General features: G+C 47.0%; 1 protein-coding gene and 1 long non-coding RNA gene across 7 annotated transcripts; both read left to right on the top strand.

The window, feature by feature from the left end:
• The first annotated feature begins 260 nt into the window (after positions 1 to 260).
• Positions 261 to 25,259, top strand: LOC117590037 (elongation of very long chain fatty acids protein AAEL008004). 6 transcript variants are annotated; one of them, XM_034282347.1, is made up of 10 exons: positions 261 to 538; positions 18,243 to 18,451; positions 19,631 to 19,713; positions 19,962 to 20,069; positions 21,321 to 21,404; positions 22,556 to 22,612; positions 22,692 to 22,797; positions 22,872 to 23,008; positions 23,081 to 23,236; positions 24,203 to 24,550. In XM_034282347.1, the coding sequence occupies exons 2-10, from the start codon at positions 18,394 to 18,396 to the stop codon at positions 24,548 to 24,550; spliced, it is 1,137 nt and encodes a 378-aa protein (XP_034138238.1). In that variant the 5' UTR covers positions 261 to 538; positions 18,243 to 18,393. The 6 variants fall into 6 exon arrangements, with proteins under 6 accessions (XP_034138238.1, XP_034138239.1, XP_034138240.1 ...); XM_034282348.1 differs by lacking the exon at positions 261 to 538 and adding an exon at positions 11,684 to 11,817; XM_034282349.1 differs by lacking the exon at positions 261 to 538 and adding an exon at positions 14,780 to 14,980.
• Positions 8,535 to 25,523, top strand: LOC117590039. Its single transcript, XR_004574252.1, has 3 exons — positions 8,535 to 8,545; positions 9,453 to 9,455; positions 25,136 to 25,523. It is a non-coding gene; the product is annotated as an uncharacterized LOC117590039 (long non-coding RNA).
• The last annotated feature ends 129 nt before the right edge of the window (positions 25,524 to 25,652 follow it).

The following is a 25,652-nucleotide window of genomic DNA, read 5'->3' as shown; positions in this document are numbered from 1 at the left end:
TTTCTCGCTGCATTTGTCACCGACCTATACTGACCGTAAAGTTTCCATAGCCAGAAGCTTTGCAAGTTCTGCGCCTGCGCTCTGCTGACGGCGGCGTTGGCGTCAACGCCGACGACGACGCGGACGCGAACGCGGACAACGACGACGACGACGACGACGACGACAACGACGGAGAGGCCGATGGCTGGCAGGCAGCCGCGTCCCCAGTTTTCGCGTTTAATCAGCCCCACATCCCGAGCGAAACTCAGTTTTCATTCAGAAGTCAAGCGCGCTAATAGTCGTCGGCTTCCCGTCTCGATCGTGTGGGCCACTGCAAGCAGTTCAGTTGCGAAAAAATCAGTTTTACAAAGTTCTTTGGCAACAATTTGGGAAATAGTTCGGGCCGCGTGCAGTTTTTGTGTTGTGGTTTTAGCAGTTTTCAGTTTTTGGTTTTCGGTTTTCGGTGTCCAGCGATTTACCAAGAGCCGTTCGTCGCTCGTTCCCGCTCCCCGTTGTGGTTGCCCAGCCTTGCTGTTGCCACTGTACATAGTTGTTGTTGGTAAGTTGGTAAGTTAAGCCTGGCCTAGCCTGCCTCCACATGTGTTTTGCCTGCTCTTTTGCAACTGTTCGTGGGTCCGTTCACAATAACCATTTTGGACACCAAAACCGACCACCTCTCCACGTCTCGTCACTCCCTGTCATACCACTCCATCTGGCTAATCGATTAAACTGGCCAATCGACTATCATTAGCTGAGCTGTGTGGCAACCCTGATGCTTTGACACTTGCACCCCACACCGAAAGGCGAATTGGCATAGTAAAGAGATCATAGAAGAGATCTTTCGTACATATGTACAAACAGCTGAGTACCTGGTACTCGACGAGTAAATAGGGTTTATTTGTGGGCGGAAAATGTAACAGGCAGAAGGAAACCTTACTAACCCTATGAAGCATATACATAAATACATATATTCTTCATCAGTATCATTAGCCGATTCGGCAACCCAGTTTTGCATCCAGACTTCTGTAATATTAGACTGTTGCAAGTATATTTCAAACGTTCCAACTCGTTGTTTTTATTACCTTCCAATCCATCAGAAACGATAATATCAATATTACACTTTTATTTGGCTGTTGCTTGTATTGCAGAGCTTTGAGCACAGAGCTTTCCCTCACACCCGCTACAAAGCTCCCAACATCATGTTATTCCATGCTCTGCTTTGCTTTTCTCCTCTCCACAATTAGCACGCCCTTGGAGAAAATAATTGCCAGGCCGGTCTGCAGGTCTGCTCTTGCTGGATGGAGCATCTTAATATAAATATTAATGCGAAGTGATGTGAGGTAAAAAGCTGAACAGCTCAAAAACTTCCCCATTAAACCTGTGTGTCTCGGGTATGGCCTTGGACTTGACTCTCGGCTGGATCGTATCGATGCCGTGCCCGTCTCTCTACTTGACGTGACAGGCAGAAGAGCCTGTTGTGCTGTGAATCCAGGACCTTATAGAATAGTTTCCTTGGGTTTTTCCCCTGCCAAGCAGTCGTATCAGAATCAAAATCAAGTTGTAAACGACTTCGAGGAACAACTTTCGAAGAATTATGATGGAAGCGGCGCATATTTAATGGCTTCCTCGTGGCGGTAATGCTGATGGACCCACTAGTTCCCGATGCTCGCTTCCGTGTTGCCAATTAATTGAACAGGTTAATGGTTGTAAAAGCAAAGGGATTTTCCAGCACTTCTCTCCGGATTCCAGATTCCAGATTCCATATAATTGCCATTGCTCACGGCCAAGAATCAGCAAATCATTTCAAAGTGTAAGCCGAGTCTTCGTTTTTGGCATTTACATATGCAAACGATTCGAGTTCCTTCGCTCTTCTTTGAATGCCACGCACGTAGACTCATTTCATGCGAATTTACAGACCTCACTCCCACTCCCACTGCCCCTCCTTCTCCCACTACCTCTACTTGTACTCTCAGCCAGCCATAGTGGAGACTGTACTGGAGATCGCACTCTCAGATCTAAGGCCAAGACCCGACAAACCCGCAGAAGAGAAGCCTCTAAAATTTAGCGTCTAAAGTAACCTGCAGTGTACGTTCTCCAATCACAGCTCCCAGATCGGCTTAGAGCGACTCATCCAGACAGCAAACTTTCTGAGATGTTGTCAGAATCATTACGACAAAAGCGTTGAGCACGGACTCCGCACTATGCTCACTCTCTATAAATAATTCAAACATGGGTTCTGTCTAGAACAGGATCTGTTCTCTGCTTCCTCCGCGATTGGCGGCAGCCCAGCCCCGCGATGATGGGACCGACCTGCTAATTGACAAACAAGCAGCGCACTCGTATATGCTCACGCCCATCCCATCCATATCCAACTGTGCTTTTGGGCATACAGCACAGAGAACAAGACAGAGAAGAGAAGACAGAATAGAAAGAATAAAGCGCCAGGGAAACCAACAGGGAAACAAGCCTAAACGGACAAAAGGGTCGGTAAAAGGTATTAAGATTCCAATTGGTTCTCAAGAGTGCCAGAATAGACCAAAATAACGAAGGAGTAAAGCTCATTAATTGTATGGCTTCGGTTCTGTTGTCTAATAATTAAATTCAATATAGCCTTTCACTTGGGTTCAACCTGTGCAACCGACCAAAACTGAACAATCATTCATTATAGAATCAGATGATAGTCGTCTGTCTGCATTTGTATTGCCTTCCATTTGCGAACGTCATCGTCTTGCGATTGAACTTTGATCGGAGACTCTTGCGAAATTGTTGGGACTGTGGAGAAGCCTCTCGATCGATCGGCCACCAACCATGCCGCATGATTCGGTGAATTACACTTCGTTGAGAGCCGGAATTTCTTCAGGTGTGCACATACATATACGAGTACTTAAGAGTATAAATAAAGTATATATGCAAATACAGATGCGAATAAACTCAAATATATGTACATCGGTATACATTTATACCTGTATAAGAACAATCGTTTCAGTTGGTTCATGGGATTTTGCGTGGGTGACTAATATAAACAATTAACAGAGTATCGTCTGCCGCTGTCTGCTACGTGTGGGGCATATCCAAGCAACCAGAAACAGAAAGAGAGACAGAGGCAGAGACAGAGACAGAAAACAGAAGCGAGATCTCACCGATATAGACAGATATTGACAGGGGCTGGCTCAGAAGTTGCATGTAAGGAGGAAATTGTGACTCTGACTACGAAATTAGATGAAATTCCCGTCCAAAGTCCGACTCCGACTACGGATCCGCTGGTAGCACTCTTCTCTCCGAACTTCATTATACCCGGTACTCGAAGAGTAAATAGGGTATATTGTATTTGTGGGACTAACGGTTGTATGTAACGCACAGAAGGAAACTTTTCTGACCCCATAAAGTATATTTATTCTTGATCAGCCATGTCTGTCTGTCCGTCTGTCCGTCTTGTTTGTCGGCTTGTTCTCAGTGACTATAAGAGCTAGAGCCACCAAATTTTGGCTCCAGGCTGCTGTATGCTCACACTGAAACCAGTGTATAATTAGCCAAGCCCCCTTCCGCCCCCGCAAAAAGGGCGAAAACCACCCACTATCTTCTACTATCTTTGAAGATAAAAGAAAACTAAAAACGCCAATCCGTAGGGAATGGCCATATCTATCAGATCACCAAATTGGGATCCGATTGGATCATTATTGTAGCCACAATGAAGAAATTAATTTCCAGTGGCTAAACCCACCCTGTCCCGCAGCTTTTGTTGTTCTGTTTACATTCTCTCATTCACAGTCTGCTTCTGCTTCACTCTGCCTCTGCCCCTGCCGTCCCTCTGCCTCTGCCTCTGCTGACTTTTAACCCACCCCGTCCCGCAGCTTATAGTTGTTTTTTTTTGTGTGGGGGCGCTGCCTCTGCCTCTGCCGTAAGTCTGCAGTGTGTGTGTCTAGGAAAGGGCGGCGAGCTAAAGGAGCGTGTTGGTGTGAGAAGTGACAGATGAAGATGAAGAAAAAATTTAAAATTTGACAAAACACCGCTAAGGTGCAGAAGTAGTACTGAGTGCCGGGTATAAAAGTTGTGACGCGTAAGAAGCGTCTCACACGTCCCTTCTCGTTTTTTATTTTCTTCTTAATCTTCCCCACTTATTCGTACTGACCTGCAGAGTGTAACACAAAACACAACAAACCGCCGCAAGCTGCCCGAAAGACACTCAATGGGGGTTAAATGCAAAGAAATACTTCTACAAAAGCAAATCACATCAGTGTGTCAGTGTGTGTAAAGCTGACTACAGATCTTGTCTGTTAATTGCCGTAATTAGTGCGACGGTCAACAACAACAACAACCAAAGAGAGTAGCGGGAAATGCAACAAAATAGATCATTACAAAATGTTCCATAAACGCTTCGAGTTTGGGTTCAGGTTTGCCATGGTGCGGCGACTCTTCACTCTCAATATGTGTCTGCAAGTTTTGTGATTTCCATTAGGAGTTAAGGGCACCACCGGATCTCAGGGCCCATGCGATACCGAACACTTTTCCCATCTGCATCGTAACCTGAAAATGCGTTGAGGTAATCAGCGATTATGATATACATATGTGCATACACGTGATACCAGAACTAAGCCCAGAAGGGGTAGCTTTTCTTCACGCCCCGATTATTTCCACTTGGAACTGCCTTCACGTGGCATTAAAGCGATTTTCCAAATTGTAATTTCCACCTGGACCGAGCTGCTACTCCGGAAGCAACCAGAAGATAGGGAGGAAGGAGGACACAAGCCCAGCCCGAGCTGAAAGTAACCCCGAAGGCTGCGAGCGCTCGTCATAAAAACGATCAGATCTGCCTCAAATTAGTGACTAATGTGGCCAAAACAAAAGACAATTGTATCTGTTTGTATTGTACTTTTGCAATTGTACAGCGCACTTTGAGTTCCTTCTTTTTAATGCGTATTTTTTGGTCGTTTGCGTCGACGCTTTACGCTTTACTGTCGCTATAAAGCTGTCAAAAAGCCCCGACTTCCCCCCTGAGGATTTTGACATTGAAATGCGTCAGAAGATGGAAATGGAAATGGAAGTGGAGGTGGTGCTGTAGATGGCTGGAGATGGCTCTGAACCACCTTGCGACGTTGATTGAGTTGTCAAAAGGCAGCAACAATGCCAGCAGCAGCAGCAGCACAAAGAAACAGCCCCAAAAAGATACATTCCCCCCATTCCCCGCATGCCATCGCCACTCTTCAACACTCTTCCCCACTAGACATTGTCTTGGCCCCAGCCAGGGCCTGCCCCAGCCAGGCCGACTATCTCGAATGCTCATTTGAGGTCTATGGGCCTCGAGAGGAGCACACGCACATGTGGCTATATAGGTCGTCGGCGATGGTGGTGGGGTTTGGGGGTTTGCACAGAGATTAGTGGCTATTAGCGGGGCAGCCTTGGGACGGATGAGGTGAGAAATGTGCCCAAGAGCCGGCCTCGGTTCGCCACTGTTCAACAATTTTAATTGGCATGAAACACTTGTCGCAGCAGCAATATCAGTAGCAACAGCATAGCTGAGGCACGTTCCCTTCTGCCAAAGTTGCAAGAGATTAGACAGTAGCTTAGTAGCTACCAGGAGGAGATATTAATGTAATTCATTCCACCCTGAAATTCCGTGTAATCGATGCTTAATGCTTGCATCTGGCATTTGTTTAAGCACCTTAGATGCCTCGCAGTTGTGCAATTACCCAAGGCATTCCATCATGAAAAGGCACTTTTATAGCAACTAATTGATGCATCGATGGTTCGTTCTGTGGAAAGCTACGATTACTGGAATACCCGCCCAGCTATGAACATGTCAGTTGATTAACAACCCGCCTGTTGTTTTTTTAATTTCTGCTTCTATCTTAATTAACACGTCCAATGATTCCCCTTCCGTAATCGCCTCGATGCCAAAGTGCATCGCAAGCAAAACTCTTTCCTTTCCCTCTCATTAGACAAGCTTTCCAATATTTAACTTTCTGTTAGTTTGGATCGGTGTCGAAGTCGGATGTTCGAATGTTCAAATGATCAAATGTTCATCCGTTCAGTTCGAATGTTCGGCTGTTCGCTGGCCAAATATTTGCCTTGGAAAATCTCGAGTGCTTCGGCTCAACGGACCCCAAAGATGAACTTTGTTTATCCATTGTCTGTTGTTTGAGGTAAATAAGCTACAAATTGCGCCATGTGTGGCCCACGGCGAGATCAACTTTCGATCACATTCTCACACTCATCCATTAGAGAGGGCCAAGCACAGATCTCCGTCTGGGGAGGGGCCCTCCGTAGCACTCTCGAAATAGCTGATTGTGGGCTCGATTGTGTGGAGCAAATAAAGTGGTTAGGAAGGGGAGTCCCATACTCCCCGTTCTAGCCGAAGATCGCGGCTCTAACGTGAATCGGAAGATTCCCATTCCCATCGACGTTGCGTCGCACAATTCTCATGCAAATTTCCTCCTCAATGGCGAGGTACTTCACTTGGTGGGCGTTGCACGTGCACCGCTGCAACGGATCTGTGAAAGGTTAAGTGGCCCAACCTAACCCGTTAACGCGATACTAGCGAACGGGTGGTACTACGGGGGGTTCGGGTATTTTTTTGATTATTTTCCGTAAACCTTTTGTGTTTGCTTGGCAATTGCGGAATTGTAACGCTTGACTTAATTTTATTTCCAGCCTCCAGGTGTTGGCTGTGGCTGTCGTCGCACCATTACCATTACCATTACTATTACCATTACCATTACCATCTACATCCGCGTCGCCAACCCATTCGACTGGGCGTGGCAGCGGACGTGGACACTGATCTGAGGGTATAATGCCAGATGATCATCTCATTACCGTTGAGCGTACCCTTTAGGCAAATTTCACGCGTTTCTCAGGGTCTAGAACCCGTTCCGAATCATATTTGATGGTTCAACTTTTTATTGCGGCCAATTGCGAGGGCCGTCCCGTCCCGTCCCGACCCGCCAGCTTTATTGCCCGTAGACTTGTGAAGTGTGTGACCGGCGGCAAAAGGGCCCCGAGAAAGTCATAGTCAGGGCCGCAATCGAGACTCCACTGGGCCATCGGCCATCCATCGGTGGGCTGTCACTTTTGGTTGAGTTGGCCCAAGCGGAGTCCCATTCCGAGTACCAGTCGTAGTCCCAGACCAACACGACGGATATTTGGCATTTGGGGTATTTGCCAAGCTTAATCATTATCATTACCACACATTAGTTAACTAAGCCTTCAATTTGAAAGGTGGCTCTAGGCATTGTCTATTGCGATGAGCTGTCCATTGTGCAATGGCTCAAGTGCCAGCGCCAGTGGCAGTGCCAGTGCCCTCCCCTCCACTAACCGCAAGAGGCAGCGTCAGACCAGCCCGGGTCCAATTTAAATAGATTTCTTTTTGTCGCTGCCATTGTCTTTGGCGTCGGCTGTTTGGTTTTGGCTTTTGGTTTTCAGTCTCTTCGCGGCATATTTAATTATACCCGGTACTCGAAGAGTAAATAGGGTATATTGTATTTGTGTGAATAACGGTTGAATGTAACGCACAGAGGGAAACGTTTCCGACCCCATAAAGTATATATATTCTTGATCAGCATCAATAGCCGAGTCGATCGAGCCATGTCTGTATGTCCGTCTGTCCGTCCGTCCGTCTTGTTTGTCGGCTAATTCTCAGAGACTATAAGAGCTAGAGCCACCAAATTTTGGCTCTAGACTGCTGTATGCTCACACTAAAACCAGTGTATTTCAAAAATTAGCCCCGCCCCTTCCGCCCCCGCAAAAGGCCGAAAACCTCCCAAGTCTACAGTTTTAAAGATAACAGAAAACCGGGATCCGATTGGATCATTATTATAGCCACAATGAAGAAATTAATTTCCAGTGGCTGTCATTCTCTCATTTACACTCTGCTTCTGCTTCACTCTACCTCTGCCCCTGCCGTCCCTCTGCCTCTGCCTCTGCTGACTTTTAACCCAACCCGTCCCGCAGCTTATAGTTGTTTTTTTTTTGTGTGGGGGCCTCTGCCTCTGCCTCTGCCTCTGCCGCAAGTCTGCAGTGTGTGTTTCTAGGGAAGGGCGGCGAGCTAAAGGAGCGTGTTGGTGTGAGAAGTGTAGTAGATTTAGATGACAGATGAAGAAAAAATTTAAAATTTGACAAAACACCGCTAAGGTGCAGATGTAGTACTGAGTGCCGGGTATAAAAGTTGTGACGCGTAAGAAGCGTCTCACACGTCCCTTCTCGTTTTTTTTATAGTCAGTAGAGTGCCAGTACGATCGGCTAGAGCGGTAATATCCGTAGAGAACCACTCGGCCTCCACTCTACTATAATAACCAGATCCCACCATCGGGTGGCTATGGCTGTGGCATGTCCACATGTGAGAGTTTCAACCTGTTGGTGAGAGTGAAAGTTGTGAAAGTGTGTGATTTAAGGTCAGGAAGTGCTTTAACTACGGGAACTACTTGACATGGGAATTCGTTTGAATCAAAAGTTCTAATAGAGCCTCCAAGCTGCATGTCTAGATCTGGGGCGGTAGGTGGTCGGTGGTCGATGGTCGGTGGATGGGTTGGCTTTACCAAATTAAAATTCCCTACGTGTCTGGGTTGTTTAAAACGTGTGACTGTCAACAGCGCCCGCGCCCTTGACTCAATTACTTGGGCCTGACCTGGTCCGTGCTTCGCTTCGTGGTGGGGACGAGGTGGCCGTGGAGCATGCGCAGAATGTAGATGATCTTTGGCAGGCCCAGGTCGAATCCATTTGAGGAAGGAATGCGCAGTGCGCAGAGTACGCGACGCTGTCCGGTATGTGTCTCATTAGGACTATGATGATAAGGCTGATTACTTAATTGCGCAGCCGCCCACCATTGTGCAAGGCGAGCATTGTGGCTCTCATTTGTTAATTAAATTCAGCAGCAGCTCTGCCACTCGTATAAGCTTATTTTAATTGCCGCCGCTGCGAATGATGATGCTGGGGCAACAGCTGAATCTACAGATGGAGTCGGAGTCGGAGTCGGAGCAGGCGGCAATGCAATCTCCGGTATTGATTGCTGTTGTCGTCGTTGCTGTCGCCGTTACTTGTACTGTTGCTTGACTGTGGCAACGCAGTGCTGCTGCTTCTGCTGCTGTTGATAATGGCATTTCATTTACGAAACTTATTAATCGATTTATATGCGCCGGCACACTGCCACACAAGCTCACACACTCAGTCAGTGTGAGCGTTATAGCCCCAGAGCCCCCTCACACGGCTCGAGGCAGAGCTGCGGAGAGCTCTGCTGGGGGATCCGGCGATGCAGGCGGCCCCAAGGTGAGATGTAAATTGGTGTCTTTCTTTGTGGTTGATAAACCGTTAGCGTTTCGCGATGACACAAGGGCTCCCGAAGCGGGTCTTGGAGCTTGGTACTCTTAGCTGGGAGCTGGTAAGTGGGAGCGTCGTAGCATGTCGTGAAGCCTGACACGTTCCATTTTGACATTGTCATGCCAAAGCCCCAAAGAATTTTGGCAACGGGCCAGTACAAGTCGCAGTCGGTGCGCACTGGGCCGTGCCACGCCCACCAACCACTACGTATTTTGTTCGACTTACGAAATCGTCGCATTGTCGTTGTCGTGGCTGTCGCCATCAAAGCTTTTGCGCATGCGTATCGTATCGATTGGAATCTATTCGATTCGTTGTCGTCTTCTTGTGGCGCTGCGGGGCCTCTTCTTCTGCTGCTGCTGCTGGCTCCATTTTGTTTGCCTTCAAAAGTGCGGTATGGTCGACGGCTGGCGTCGACTTTTATTTTTATTTATTTATTGCTCACTTCTGTTGCGCAATAATGCAATATTAATTGGTTATTTGAAATGGTTTTGTTATGTTTTGTTAGGACAGGTCGGTCTCTCTCTCTCCATTGATGTGTCGATATGTTTAGCCTTTGGCGATGCAATGCCATGCCGATATGCCATCGGATGCCATACCATCCGATCAAAAGTGATGCGAGACGGGGCGAAGAGATGAAAGCATCTCCACAAATTATGTCTTTCTGTGTGGGGGACCTTTAAGCTGACAAGTTGAGTGCGCAATCAACTGGATTGGATGGTTGATTTGTAAATTCAATATCTTGCGATGGAATATGGCATGGGGAAATTTCATTCACAAAGTGAAACCGGTGCAAATTACTGATTTGGAAATTCAAAAGGATCGATTTTGGATAGTCTTATCTTTTATAATCGGATTTATACAATTTTTCAATGAAACTCAAAGTAATTGTATCTTAAATTGTAACACCAAAACCATTATTAATAATAATTATTATTTTATTGCAAATTTTAAACAAATACATATCTAATACCGAAATCAACCTACAAATATACAATGCTGTCAGTACTATCACAATTTCCTTATCTTCAATCACCCAAAAAACCCAAACACACAACTTTTGCAATAGCTTAGCCATTTCGAGCTGCTCTTTTTTGTCAACGAGGTCGGCAGGTTTAGAAACGTAACGCGAGGTATCTCTGAAAGGGTAACGTCTTTTCCGGTTCATTTCCGCAGAAAAGAGCAGCAACAAGAGGAGCAAGGAAACCAACCGAACAGAAAACACACAACAAAGAAAGAGCTTCAATGTTAATATCACGACTGTAAGATACCTTGTACATACATATGTACATAAGTTTGTCATTTGAATGCTGACCGAATGGGTAATATCGAATAGCGAATACCCTCCCACACCCACAACACAACTGGCTGTCATTCTGTCCCATTCCTTACATGAGTGACGGACACAGTAAACAGCATATCCTGAGCGTACAGAGTTCGCCATATCCCAAGCGCACTCAGAAGGAATAACCAAAGCCAACGTACAGCCTTGTGTGTGTGTGGTCACCAAGGGGTGGCTTTGGGACAAATTGGGAGCATAAGAACACGAACGGTGTGAAGAACAACAATGAAATCCAAAACAAACAACAATCGACTAAAAGAGAAACGGAAAGAGAGGGAGAAAGAGAGATTCACGAATGGCTTCTCTTCTGCTGGCGACTGACTCGACTCCCTCGATGACATAATGCCCGTCGGTTGTGGTTGTGTTACATACATATGTAACTACGAGTTGTTCTTTTCGGGCTCCACTCGCACTCGAGTGTCTGTCACTTATTTGGCGTCATGTGCGATTCGGTCGGCTGTTGGCTGTTGGCCCGAAACGAAGCGGTGACAACCCTCGTATCGTATTTAACGGATACACGCAGCCTGCCTGCCTCGGCCAAAGAGAACGCAGGGACCGTGAGCGAGACAAAGAGACAGAGAGACACTCAGAGAGCAGCAGCAGCATTGAAGAGCAGCCGGCCTCTTGGCGCTACAAGGCAGCGGCACGCCGAATGTATCTGGCAGATACAGAGAGCGCGCGGCACCGTCTTCTGATTGTATATCTGTGACTCTTGTGTGCGCTGGCATTCTTGTTGGTGTTGGTGTTGGTGCTGCTGCTGGGGCTGGTGGGCTATTTGGTGTGCGCGTGACGCAACGTTCAACGTATAGCATACTGCCCCCCCCCCCCGCGATCAGTGCTTCTTCTTACACCTCTTGCCATTTGCCATGCGGTGGCAGTGTCTGCTTCTTGCCATCCGCCAGCCATCCACCAGATACAGATACACAGCCAGTCTCGCGCTCTTCCACAGCTGCGACTCCTCTCTCGGTCCCTACGCTATGCGCTCTCAGCTCTCTTGCAGCGGCATGTGGACGGCCTTTGGGGGTTCGGTCGCTCTTCGCCTGATTCTCCGGCCGCAGTTTGAATTTCGCTTTTCGCTTTGAGTTGTGTCTCGTCCGGTTCGCTTTTTGGGTCAGGCCAGAGCGATTTCCACACACAAAAATTCCTAGGCCGCTGCCCCGAGATACAGCCACATACAGATCCACGAATCCAAAGTAAAGTGTTTTTATTTCAGTTCCAATTCCAGTTGCAGTTTTTTGGATTTTTAATTTTTCGTTTTTGATTTCAACTTTTAAGTGGCTTGAACAGAATAGCTCGAAGAGTGTCGCGTCGGTCGCACGTTAGCATGGTACGATTAGTGGGTTAGTTAGATACGCGTAGTATATACATATACATATGTACATATGTATGTACGTAGTTACATACGTATCTGAATCTGACGGATACCCACGTAACAGACGGCAGTTCAAGTGTCGGTTTCCGCCTCGGAAAGTGCTCCCCGCGCCACCACAAAATACATTAACAAATGCTAAACGTTGTTTATTGTATCTATCTATTCCACTCGATAAATCAAGCAATGTCAAGCGGAATCATAATGCTGTCCTCCCTCCCCTTCCCTCCCCAATCGGGCTGCGGGTCCGGCTGATTCAATTAGTCCGGTCGGTGCCCGGTGCCCCCGCCCTTTCACAGCTTTTCAACATTAATTGACACAAGTGCATTAAAAACTACACTCTCTCTCTCCCTCTCTCTCTGTCTCTTTGAATTTCTTTCTTTCTGCCTCCCTGGGTGCTGTGTCTCAGTCCGGTGCTCTGTGCTCTGGGCACTAGGTTCTGGCACCTGCAATTATCAGTTTCATTACCTTTCCCCTTCCCCCTCACCGACGGATGGGGTCAGCCGATTAATCAAGAGTGATATGAACTGATTAGAAGGGGACGCGGACACACATACGGGGCCTCACGTAGCTCTAGCTCTAGCTGTAGCTGTAGCTGTAGCTGTAGTTGTAACGCCTGTGTGTGTAATGATATGTATGACATAATTCCAAGATATTCCACTCGCATCAACCAACTCGAAAGAAAGAACTCTCTCTCTCTCTCTCTTTCTCTTTATCTTTGCATGCCCTTTGCTCTGCTTGTGCTTCTCTCCATCACCGATGCAGAGATGCTCTCTTTGTTGGCTGGCAAAGAGCGAGCGCCAAAGAGAGGGCCTCAGGTGCTGGCGCCCGACCTGACCCCTCAACAAGTAATCGCTTGGCCCTCAGCCTGGATTCAATTTGTTTGGCGGAAATGTGACCCCAGCGCCGCCACCTCCAGAAATTTAGATTTGAATGCATTCCGCCGGCACAGAGAAACGGGCTGCAGCTGCCGCATTATGCTGCTGCGCTAATAAAATCGCGTATGAGTTCAGGAATGGCATTCTTCGACGCGGAAGGTGCGGAGGGGAATGGTAGGGGGTTGGAGACCCAATAACTAAACACCAATTCAACCATCAACAGACAACAAAAGCCGCATTAGATGTTGCGTCAAGACGCGTCCAAACGCGTTTCCAGCTCCATTTCGTCAGGTCAACCTGTTGGCTTGTTTGGCTCTTGGTGGGCCATGGGGAGTGGTGGGGGGAGGGCTTCCTTTTGGCGACACACATTCGGAAACGGCTTGACCATGAATTCGATATTGAATGCAAAAGTCCCAAAACCAAAACCATCAACGGTCAAAGAGAAACGTGAAAAGAAAACCTGATGGACGTGAAAAAAACCCAAGAGCTGTGCTTGCGTGTATGCATGTACATATATACATATAGTGTGTGTGAGTGTGTGTGTGTGTGAAATGCCGTAATAATTAATTGATCGACAAGTGCGGGGACTCGATTTGGTATGCGGGGCATCACCTGCCTCCGAAATCGATCATGATCATGACGCTGGGCCCGGGCCCGGGCCCGGGCCCTTACACCACTCACAAGTCAGAGGCAGGGCAGTTACAGCAGCGTCGAAAGCCTATTCACCTGTTGTGGTTGTTATTATGCCGAAAGAGAGAAAGATAGAGTATGCTGACTTTAGGAGCAGTTTTGTGACACAGAGAAGAGAGAATCTTCTACCCTTCGGCCAACCAACAGCGCATTTGCAGCATCATACTCGAATGTTTCAGCCAATGTTTCTTTAGGCCATACTAGACCTAAAACTAGCACGGCCTTTCTTTCTTGTTTTCGGCTGGACTGGTCCACTCCGAGACAGATTTCCCAACGCAACCCAAAGCAAATCAAGGGAGTGGTGCCGAGCTGGTGGGCGGGGAACGGTCCATCTTGAGCTGTGAATAGGCCAAATCAAGACCCACGAAATACCCAAATCGGGCATCCACACCGTCAAAGTCCCCTTTCGACCACCAATCACAATATAAACGTATGCAGAGAAATTTATATTATTAATTCGTAACCGGGCGACGCCAGCGACAGCGCCAACGCCGCTAGGGCTGAAGCTGAATTTAAAGTCACCGCCAAAGCCAACGCCAACGCCAATGCCAGCGTCGAATGCCCGACTCTGCCAGCTGCGACTTCATGATTTGCTCTCTCTCTCTCTCGGCTTTGTTTTCTCTGGTGCTAGCTTCACGCACATCTCTCCCATTGAGTGAGCTTCGGGATTCTTATTATTTCGGATGTAAAGCGAAATCGCAGTCACACTCTGAACTCAGTGAAAGCCCACAACTAAAGTGTAAGACTTATTCTTATTTCGCACCATTGCAATGCATCTAAACAATTAAATCTCAACTCTTATTGTCAAGCGAGAGCAGAAGAGAGCACACTACTCGATTTCGCGCAACTGGCAGCGACGCCAGCGATGACAGCGACGCCAGCGGCGACAGCACGCCACTGGGGTATGGGGACTGGGCATGTGGCTTTAAAATTTCAATACTTTCTCGGCCGCGGCCAGCGAAACAACAGAAATTGTGTCTTGTGTTAAGTCGGTTGCTCTGGCGATATATCAATATATCTCCGACATCCCTGCCAAGTTAGTCGTGCTCCGCTAGTCGTTGTTGACGGTTTTGTGTTTCTCTCTCTGTGTCTCCCGGTACCGAATCCGCTTTAGCGCGCGGCCGAAACAGGGCCACGTCCCACCGTTCCGCCCGAATTGGGCAGTGTTTAACAGGACTCGGATGCAGCCTGCAACAAAGTGATAAGAACCAGAGCCCATGAGTGGAGTGTGTGCCGACGTTCCCCACAACAATCGCCCCAATAAATATTACAACATTCCCGACGCGCCGTTCCCCAGTGCATCCACGGGCCCCAGAGGAGCGCCACAAGCAAATATTCGGCCAATATCGGCCATCCGCTGTCCGCTGACCGCCGACCGCAGTCCTGTGCCCCATAAAAGTGCAGCCACTCCGAATCAAGGTAAATTCCCGTCACATTGCACATCAGAAAAGCACAGACAGGCGAAAGGATCACAAGCTGGAGGATGTGCTCAGTAAATTGCAATTTGTTGGTTGTGTGTTGCTCAGGATGTTCTCGCTTGTGCTGCTCCGCGTCGCAGCTCCTCAGACCTACTCCCCTAGTCTGACACAGTTTCTCCTTAATGTTGGTAGCAACTTTTTCGGTATATTCCACTCTATAACCGTATGCACAACAAATTGACCCAACTTTCGCAATTTACATCGAACTAATTATGAATTAATTATCGCATTTGAGTCAACCCGTTTTGGGTTTCTCTCCGTGGAAGTGATTGAACCTTTTACTGGAATGCTAATTTATGTTGCTGGGGAAGCTGGGAAGCGGAATACGAATTAGTATGTGGCTGTGGCTGGGACAAAAGCCAAATAACTCACAATAATTTCATGTGGCATTTGCGATGACCCGTCGTTGCTCGGTGCATGTCCACGCCACAGCTGCTGGACAAAATGTCAAAGTTTGTTTATATTGGCTTAAGCGGCTGCCAAGAGCTCTCTTGATCAGTGGCATCCGCAAACGATTTCCTTATGCGTCCCAACGCCACTCCTGCCTCCACTCATTGTTTCCCAAGCAAAAGGTTGCCTTGCCGTTGCCTCATCTGAAATCCCACTTACTTTTGTGGACACCACAAAATTTAAGACGCTACAATTCACGGAAAGTAAAAATCATTAGCAATTAGAAATGGAAACGGGAAATGGAGAGGGTCAGCCCCAAACTCATTCACGCACGTCACACCTTCTACCTGGCACGAATTGATGAGGTTGATGATGATCCCCACCTGGGGTATACCCTCACCTGGCTGACATAATAGCTGCCACAAAGACATCAAAACCACAAAGTAGAATGGCAACCATGTACAAGGGTATGTACATACATACATATGTATGTACAGATGTACAGTTACAACTACAGGGAGAAGCCAATCGGCTTTTCGGGTTCATTCATGGCGTGGGGGCGAGTATTAAACTCGATTTCCCCCCCGACTGGTTTTCTCTTGCTTTTTTAGTATATTGTGCTTCAGTTTTCGGGCTGGTGCCAGGGCGAGCCTTTGGGGGGTGCGTCGAGTGAGTCACGCGAGTCCGACGGAGCTCGTCGCTTGTGGCTCGTGGCACGGAGGGTTTGCTCTCTTGGTCGCGTTTTTCATTCAAGAATCTGCCTCTAGTCTCTGCGCAAGAGCAGAGTGAAGCACTGGGGACGCTGAAGAGAAACCGTAGCAATGGCTCGGAATGGAATCGAATCGAGGGTCCCAAAGAGTCGTCATCACGTGACGGTATACGGGCCTAGGGGCGTATGGGTGAAAGGGTGTAAGGGGCGTGCATGGGGTGTAAACGGGTTTGAGTGTGGCAACGTGGCGCCGGCTAAACGGCGTGTTGCTGCCTGCTCCACGAATGGGCATGGGCATTGGTGTGGGCTAGGGTTTGGGCCTGGGGCTGGAACTGGGGCTGGTCTCGTTTTGGGGTGTCGCCTTACATGCTCATGTGTGGATTGTTGCTTCATGGGCTTGGCTTTTGTGTGGGCTTACATGGGTACTACCAACGGCAGCAGCAGCAGCAGCAACAACGAAATCAGGTCAATGAAATAGCAATATTTGGCACGGCTTAAAGTCGCTGGTTGGCATCGCTTTCCGAGCCCTCTTCTAAATGAAGGTGAGCATACGATTTTCAAGAGTTGGGCGAAACAAAGCCATTGCCAGACCTCCTCCTCCTCCTCCTCTGCCGCCCACTCACTCGGTTCGTGCCATTTTTCTGCCCCCTCGTCTTCATGTATTGAATTTTGTGTTGTCTCTCTGTTGACAGCATTTTCCTTTGGCTGTTGGCTGTTGTCTGTTGTCTGTTTGGATGTCTCTTCTTTTTGTTTCGTTGCTTTGACTTTGGGTTAGTTTAAATTTGGCTTTTCGGTAGTGGCAGTGGCTTAATTTGCTTTCTTGTTGTTGTCGTCGTTGTCGTGTTGTTGTTTGCCAAAGGTGTTTGGACTTGTATTTGATTTGCTTACTTGCTGCCTTGGACCGCCAAGCCCATCAAATGGGCAAACATTTGTAGTTTATGTTTGCCCTTTGGTTGTTGAGTAGTTTCAGACGGAGTGGAAATGGTGGGATGATCAGCATTAGAAACCAGCATTCTCCCCACAGAACAAAGAACACACACAAGCAGGAGTGAAACTATTGAACACTCACTTGCTGCAACAAATAATGAGGCATTTTATTGGCCCAGTATGCTGAGCCCTGTGCCCTGTGGCCTGTCGCTTTCATTAATTATAAATACTTTTCTGCGTCCTGTCCGCCAACAGTCAGAGGCACCGAGAAGGACACACACACACGCACAATTATCGCCAGCACCCTCCCCGCCCCACCATCAGTTTAAAGATGCCAATGAGCTCTATTATTAAACATTTACGATAAACTTGTGTGACGTTCCACGAGGCGTATGAGTAATGAGGCGTGCGAAGGAACGGAAGATGGGCATAGAGAGTGGGGGAGTGGGGGAATGGGGGAGGTCTGAACACAATAGATTGCAGCCAATTAAGCCAAGTGCACGCTTAGCTGTCCTTGAACTTTCATTCTGACTGCATGACTGGCGCCACCTCCCTATTTGGCTCCGATATCGGCCGTCGTAGATAAGGGGGGGCGGGGCCAAAGTCTAAGGCGGTATCGCAAATAAAGTGCCAAAACAAAAGACAAACCAAATCGACAACGAGAACGAGAACGAGAACGATAACGAGAACAAGAACGATCGACCGACTGCAAACAAGATGTAAATGTGCCGATCAAATGATGACCGAGCAGCTTTTGTTGGCTGTTGGTTTATTAACCTCATTCTGATTCCCATTTCCATTCCGCTGTCTCTGAGCCAAGCTCTACTGCTGTGCGGCATATTCTATAGGTACTCATGAATATTAAAGTATCTACAGATACGAGTATTTGTGCCATATGTATATTCGAATTCGAAGTGTGCTGATAAGGAGGACAAATTGGCCAGCTATTTGTATGGGTATCAGTTCCGGTAAAGCTGTCTCTTGTCTATAGTTTATTTTACATAATTATAGGCTAGCTTATACATACATACATATGTAAACGTGTGTTAATGAAATTAAAAATAAACAGTCAGACGACAGACGGTCTGAGAGCAATGCCATATCACGTGCTGGCAATGGCTAGGTCAACGCAGATTTTTATTTATAACAAATTATGAATGTTTTGTCTCTGTTGCAGCTCGACCAACCTGCACCGCATCCGCTCCGCACCGAATGCTCTGACCAGACCAACTCGCAGAACAAGACAAACACAGGATACAATCAGCCACAGCCCCCACAACCCACAAGGATTGCACTAGCGTAGGCAGCAACCACTACACAGTAACACAATGGCCTTAATTATGAAATACATCGACACCGTAACCAGGTACCTGGACTCACATGGTGGTAAGTACGGGGCACTTTGCTAATTTATCTAACCTTGATTTTGGGGGGAGCTTTGACCAACAACCAACAGCAGCAACAGCAACAGCGACTGAGACTCTCCATGACAGTTCTCACAGTTCTCTGCAAAACCCGCAAAAGGTTTGGCAAACGATTAAATAATTTTTGACACCCGCTCTCTAATTGGCCAGAGAAGAGACTGGGCGGGGGGGGGTCAGTAGAAATGGACTACATACATATCAATCTATGTATTTGGATAGAGGCAAATACTCGTAAATACATATGAATATAGTCCCACATTGATGTGGAACTCACTCCCCATAAAGTTCACATACTTCATTCACATTTTTACCATTGAGGGCCGCAGGGAGATATACATATATTTTGTACTAATATGGGTATATATTGATTCAACATGATAACATGAGAGATACCGTATACATATGTATGTATGTACATACGAGACATGCGAGAAACATGCGAGAATATATCATACCATAATATTCTCGCATGTTTTCACTGTACTATACCAACAACTAGTTTTGGGCGAGGTGAGTCCGTGTCCCTGCAGTTCTTATCGCGATATTCGATTTCTCATTTCGAAATACATAGAAGAGAGGCCATTAAATGGTCGCTGTTATGCCAAGGCAAAATCGATGGCACGACTCTCCCCCCATTTTGATTATAAAGTTGCAATTTTTGATGGTGTTTAATTTCACGCACAAGTCAAATTAAAGCACACAAGTTTCAGTATCGCAATAGTTGTTTACAATTGTTATTAATTGATGATAATTCCCTCCATCTTGGCCATCTTTGCATTAAAAAATGGACCAACTAATTGTCTCGAAGTAAATTGAAAATTATGGCATTTAGCGGTGCTTCGAAAGTGAAATTAGGGCATAGACCCTGCAGACACAGATACAGAAACAGATACAGGCACTGATTGCGATGGAATTGGCCGCAATTAAGAGTGTTAAGAGTGTGCACGTGTGCCCGTCCAGCAGCCAATGCTGGACGGGATGTGGGAATGATAAGAGCACGGCGAGCGCTTATCTAACAGATGCCTGTAACAATTGTTTTGCTGCTTTGCTGTTGTGGTGTTGTGCAAGAGACAGCATCCAAGAGCCAACTTGCACATTGACAGGGGACTGACTACTAATTCCATTTTATTCCCTTTCGTAGACTCAAGGACAAAGGACTGGCCCATGATGTCATCCCCGTTTCCCACACTGGCTGTGTGCCTCACATACGTCTACCTGGTCAAGGTAGGTACCTGGGAGTTCCCTCTCCAGTCTGAGTGCCTTCTGCCGACTCAACAGGTGTCCACTTGAGGCCACTTGAGTCAGCGGATTTGGGTCAGCTAATCGGCCGCAGTAATCTGGAGTGCCAGTTCCACCTGGTCGCGTGGTCGCTTGGTTGCGGCTGAACAATAAGCGAGCAAGTGGGCTGCCAATCGGCACGGCAGATACGCAATTTCGTTTGTAAATCGATTATGTGAAAATCTCGTTCGCAGGTGCTGGGACCGCGGTTAATGGAGAATCGAAAGCCCCTGCATCTCCAGAACACACTAGTCCTCTACAATGCCATACAGGTTGTGTTCAGCGCGTGGCTATTCTACGAGGTAGGTACTCGCCCCCCAAACACCATCCATCCATCCCCCACCGTAACAATCCCAACAGCCGCATCCTCCACATCGCATTGCGTCGTCGTCGTCGTAGTCGTCGTCGTCGTTGTTGGCTGGAACCGAACCGGAGCAGCATCTACGAAGCGGAAAATGGAGAAAATGCTTGGCGCTTGCTATAATTTGTTCATATTTTGCCTTACTTTATGACATTTTTCTGTTTTCTCTTTCCTTTCCTTTCCTTTTTGCATTTGATTTATTTGTTCCAGTGCTTAATGGGCGGCTGGTGGGGCGCATACAGCTTCCGCTGCCAGCCGGTGGACTACACAGATAGTGCCACATCCCGGAGAGTAAGTGTCCCGAAAGCCAATCCCCTCTTGCGTATAAATGTGTGCAGTCTCAGTCTCTGTCTCCCACAATTCCCAGTATCACAGATACTGGGCTTAGGCTTAGTCCTGGCCCACCCATTCAGAACAATCTGTAGGCCCACCACCCCACGATTCGCTCAGTTGGTCACGCATACCGTTCTACGTATAGATCTGCATACATGACAATCCACCGCATTCCAGTACAGTACATAGCTTTGATTAAACCACATTTTACGAGGAAGCGACTAAAAGCCAACGCTTCTTGGAGTATCTATTAATAACCACCAGCAATGCTTCGCCTCGTTGTTCCTACCCTCCATTACTATTATTATTATTATTATTTTATTGCAACTAAGTGTACAATATTACAATGTTACCATCCAAGGCACATTTAACTCTCTCGCAGCTGTCCTGTGCCGCTGGCTTTGACTAATCCCCTGGCGAGTGTTCGTTCGTTCTAATGTCGTACTGTCGGTGCCAGTACCAGTTACCAGTCTGTGTGCCAGCAACAGAATGAAATGTATTGTTTTGTACATACATAAATGCTATAAATGAATAACTTCGCTTCGATTAATCATATGTAGTTGCGCTTTTTATTTAAGTTATATTATTATCTAAGTAATTTCTTACTCATACTAACCCACGCACTGCCTCCGATATACAATGCACATGTGTAAATACCCAGAGTGAGTAATCCAACAAACCAAAAGCAAAGAGCCCTCCCTGGAGGACAGCGACACAACCACAACAGCGACTGCGACTGCGACTGCGACTGCGATTGCATCCACCATCCACCAATGACTTAAAGATTGAGCTCATGAGGGGCTCATCCGATCGCAGATCGTAGGATATAAACGTGAAATTTTGTGCTCTACATTTGCAGATAGGCATTTCCGGTTGGCTAACTGGACATTATAGCTTCCGATGTCAGCCAGTCGACTATAGTAATAATCCTAGAACGTTAAGGGTATGTGTTAACCTCACCACGAGTCGTAAGATAACGATAATGATAACGATAACGATAGCGATAGCTGTAGCGATTGCCCATGCACCCGTAGCGATAAGCATTCTAATTATTTAAATTCGCCTTGGTTTGTGTGCGTGAAAATGGGCATTACATCATACATAAAAATATATACATACATACATAAACACTCGTACATATGTACATACAAACCCCTTTGGAGTCTGGCTGCTATGGCACACAATGATAATGTGAATATATTTTATGGAATGGTTGGGTTAACGGACTACATTCTAGATACATACATACATACCTATATAATATAAGTAAAACTAATTCTAACCCCGACTACACTGAGATCCTAACCCCGCCAACTTCCACAGATTGTAGCATGTGTATGCCGTACATAACTGATAACTGTCCACGTGTTTCCCCACTGTCACTAAACCCAAAAGATTCAATGCCCCGCCCCCTCCAGACTTCGATATAACTCTAACCTATCCGATCTAGGATGATCTGATTTATTCTCCAGACTTCTCGTCAACTAAAATAAATCGAAGGAGTCAAACGAAACGATTAATTAATCGAATACCCATCTGTTTCGTTTGATATTTCGAGCAGAAGTATCTACACAATTTCTTTATATGTATATCTAAAATCTTATGGAATCTCTCACTCTATCTCTCTCTCTCTTTCTCTCTCTCTCTCTGTCTGCCCTGAAGAGTCTGCATGAATGTTTGATCTTGATTTGATTTGAGTTGAATATGCTTTACGAGTAACAGTAGCGAAGAAGTAATCATTAATGAAATGAGCTGTGAATGTGCTGCGTGTGAGACCTGTTGTCGGTTGGATCGACACGTCTGTATACCCCATGCCAAACAAAATCGCTATCCCTATCCTTGGAAGAGAGTTAAATTGCCATCCGTCGAGACCATCCGTTTCTATAGAGACTTGACTACCATTGAGGAGTTCTCTACAATGCATGGGGATAGGAGTATGGTTAGGGGCATACTCAAAATTAGATACATGAATGCCAAAAACCACCGAGAGACAAATACAAGTACCAACTGGGAAAGAAACAATGCTAATCCATACATAACTTTCTTCCCTCGCTTCCTGCGTCTGTTTCGTTTCGTTTCGTTTGGTGGAATCAGATGGTCCATGCCTGCTGGTGGTACTACTTCTCAAAATTCACAGAGTTCATGGATACGGTAAGTGACAGGTTAAAGCTCGACGGACATTCATGAATCAACGCGCTATTGCTGTTTTTTTTTTCTTGTGTCGCCACAGATTTTCTTCGTGCTGCGCAAGAAGACCAGCCAGGTGACGACACTTCACGTCATCCATCACGGCTGCATGCCCATGTCGGTCTGGTTCGGCGTGAAATTCACTCCAGGTGAGTGTACGCGCAGATATGAATCCATCGACTGCTCCGGCTGACCCAATCCCCATCCAATTGCCATCCCCCAGGCGGCCACAGCACCTTCTTCGGACTGCTCAACACATTTGTGCACATCGTGATGTACACCTACTACATGTTCTCGGCCATGGGTCCCCAGTACCAGAAGTACCTCTGGTGGAAGAAGTATCTGACCACCTTGCAGATGGTACGTGCTTTAAAATAGACATACATAGATATCCATACATGTATAACTCTCTCTTCCGCTCTCTCCCTGCAGGTCCAGTTTATTCTGATCATGGTGCACGCCTTCCAGCTCCTATTCATTGACTGCAACTATCCGAAGGCGTTCGTCTGGTGGATCGGCATGCACGCTGTCATGTTCTTCTTCCTCTTCAACGAGTTCTACAAGGCAGCCTACAGGAACCGTCTAATGGTGAGTCCGAATATAACCGGATCTAAATTTTCCCCACCCACTGCCCCGACGAAGCACTTTCCGACACTTTCTCACATTAATGGTCCTAACGGGCCACCGTGTATCGCTGACCAAGATCAGCTGAATACCACAAAGAAAGACCAGGCCCCATTATTATCTATTGGATATCTCTTGGGCTCGCGCTTCCCACGTTGCCCCGAAGCGTACGAGTATTTCCAGACCGCAATTAAGGCGGCGTGTCGCAAAGGGACTGGAGATCTCTGTGGCTCAGTGACGCGACCAAAAACACAGCGTTCCAGATTCCGGTCCGTGTTAATGAAATGAAAACGAAAACGAAAACGAATACGAAAAACGATCTAAAACCAGGCAGAGTGGGGCAAGAGCGTTGCCGCTTATATCATCGCCAGCGCTGCACCTTGCGGACTTCTCTGTCCGCTGTCCGCTGTCCGTCGTTCGCCTATTGCATATGCGCCAGAGATGCTGTGGTCCAAATTCATTAACGAGATTTCGACAAGTGGGTATCTCGGGGGGCTCATTTGGGGTGCTGTGTTGGGTTCAAAGCACAAAGCGAAAATATGGTACAAAAGCGCCGAAACGAAGTCGTTTAACGATCGGTTATAGCGCAGCAGCATCCACTGTGCGTGGCACAAGTGAAAGTTGAACGGTGGAGCCACCACAGCAACGGGAAAGACAAGAAAACAAACACAGACTCGGGGTCGGGCTCGGAATCGGAATCGGAATCGGACTCGGACCACGACTTCGAATCAGACTTGGAATTGAACAAGCGTTGCATAACGAAGGCTGTGGTGCTTTAATGATGTGATGCTGTGGGTCACGTCCCTGGGCCAAGGGGAGGAGGACTGCGGACTGGGGCCATGCGTAGTCGTGTCGCAGTCGGTGAAATCGAGTGAGCCCACAACGATTCTTATTAAACCTTCTCGTTTTTTTGTTGTGTTTGTTTTTCAGAAAAAGAATGCGTTGCTGGCCAACGGACACGCAAAGCCGAACGGCTACTGCAAGAGTATCAATGCCCATGATGACCTGGCCATGCCACAGCCGACGGCCGCCACAGTGACACCGGTGTCGAAGGCCAACGGCAGCGTGGCGCCCCTCACCAACGGCCATGCGAACGGGCTGAGCAACGGATACGGCAAGCAGCTGGCCAACGGCAATGCGCCGGCGTCGACGACGACGCAGAACGGCAGTGGCCACAAGGGAGGAGCAGGGCCCAACGGTCTGCTGACAAACGGATACGCCACCAAGCTGCTGGACGACGCTTCCCAGGACCTGAAGCAGCGGAAGACGCAGAAATAATATCGGGGTAAAGCGGGGAGGCGCCAGCACAGAGCCTAGGACAGGGCAAAGTCCTGGCAGCAGCGCTGGGAGCTACCCTCGGAACTGGGCAGGGGGGAGGTTGGAGCTCCCCAAGTCATTACCACTTCATACGTCACACGTCTCGTCACGTCACTTTCTCCCATTCTCATCCACACACAAATACAAATAAAAACCACCCACACACACCTGGACACATTCTGGAGCAATGCCTCGAGTAATGGAAAAATTCCCAATAGTCTGACTATGGGCATGTTTGACTTATGCGTACGTATACGCATACAGACAGGTATTCTCCACTCAACACTCAACATTCACCCCAACCCACTCCACGGCCACACGGTCATGCTGAGAGTATGCGGCCAGGCATACCTATTTATGCATCCCATAATCAAATGTATAGGAAAAATCAGAGAGATCCCACACTTATGCATACATACATTACATGCGAGTATGTACAATACATACAAACAATATTTTGTTGCTTATTTTCTTTTAAACACACACAAACACACACACACACATATACTTTAGTTGTACAAAGCTTTCTACATATTATAAGTACAGAAGAAATCAACAACAAAAGGAAGGAACCAAACGGAAGCCCTGCGCGTAAACAATTTGTTAACTAAACGCAACATTCAAGTTTAATAAATTGTATTTGTGTGTGTGGAGGAGCATGGAAATGAACTATTTAAGGCTAGAATTTAATTTATATTATATATTCACACACGCAAACACACACACGCATCTGCAAGGAAAAACAAAACAAAAACACACACACATAGACATTTATAAATAATAATAACAAAAACGAGAAGAAGAGAGAGTTTGCTGGTGTCGCAGTCAACGACGAGTTTTGTAAATGTATAGATCAGAAAACAAGTGTAATTTAACTCTAGGCACAATAATTGTTACAAATAAAAGTCAAGCAAAATAGCCAACCACTATTTAAGTCAGGCAGAACCAAAACCCAAACCCGAACCAGAACCAGAAACCACGCTAGACTAAAGCATACCCGAGTATTAAGGGATTTAATTGGGGCAAAGTAAAACCGAGAAATCGAGTACGAAGTACATTCGTT

This window comes from Drosophila guanche, unplaced genomic scaffold (assembly GCF_900245975.1).
Source record: "Drosophila guanche unplaced genomic scaffold, DGUA_6, whole genome shotgun sequence".
In the NCBI taxonomy this organism is placed as follows: domain Eukaryota; kingdom Metazoa; phylum Arthropoda; class Insecta; order Diptera; family Drosophilidae; genus Drosophila; species Drosophila guanche.
The sequence above is the reverse complement of the archived record's forward strand: the minus strand, read 5'-3'. Positions and strand labels throughout refer to the sequence as shown.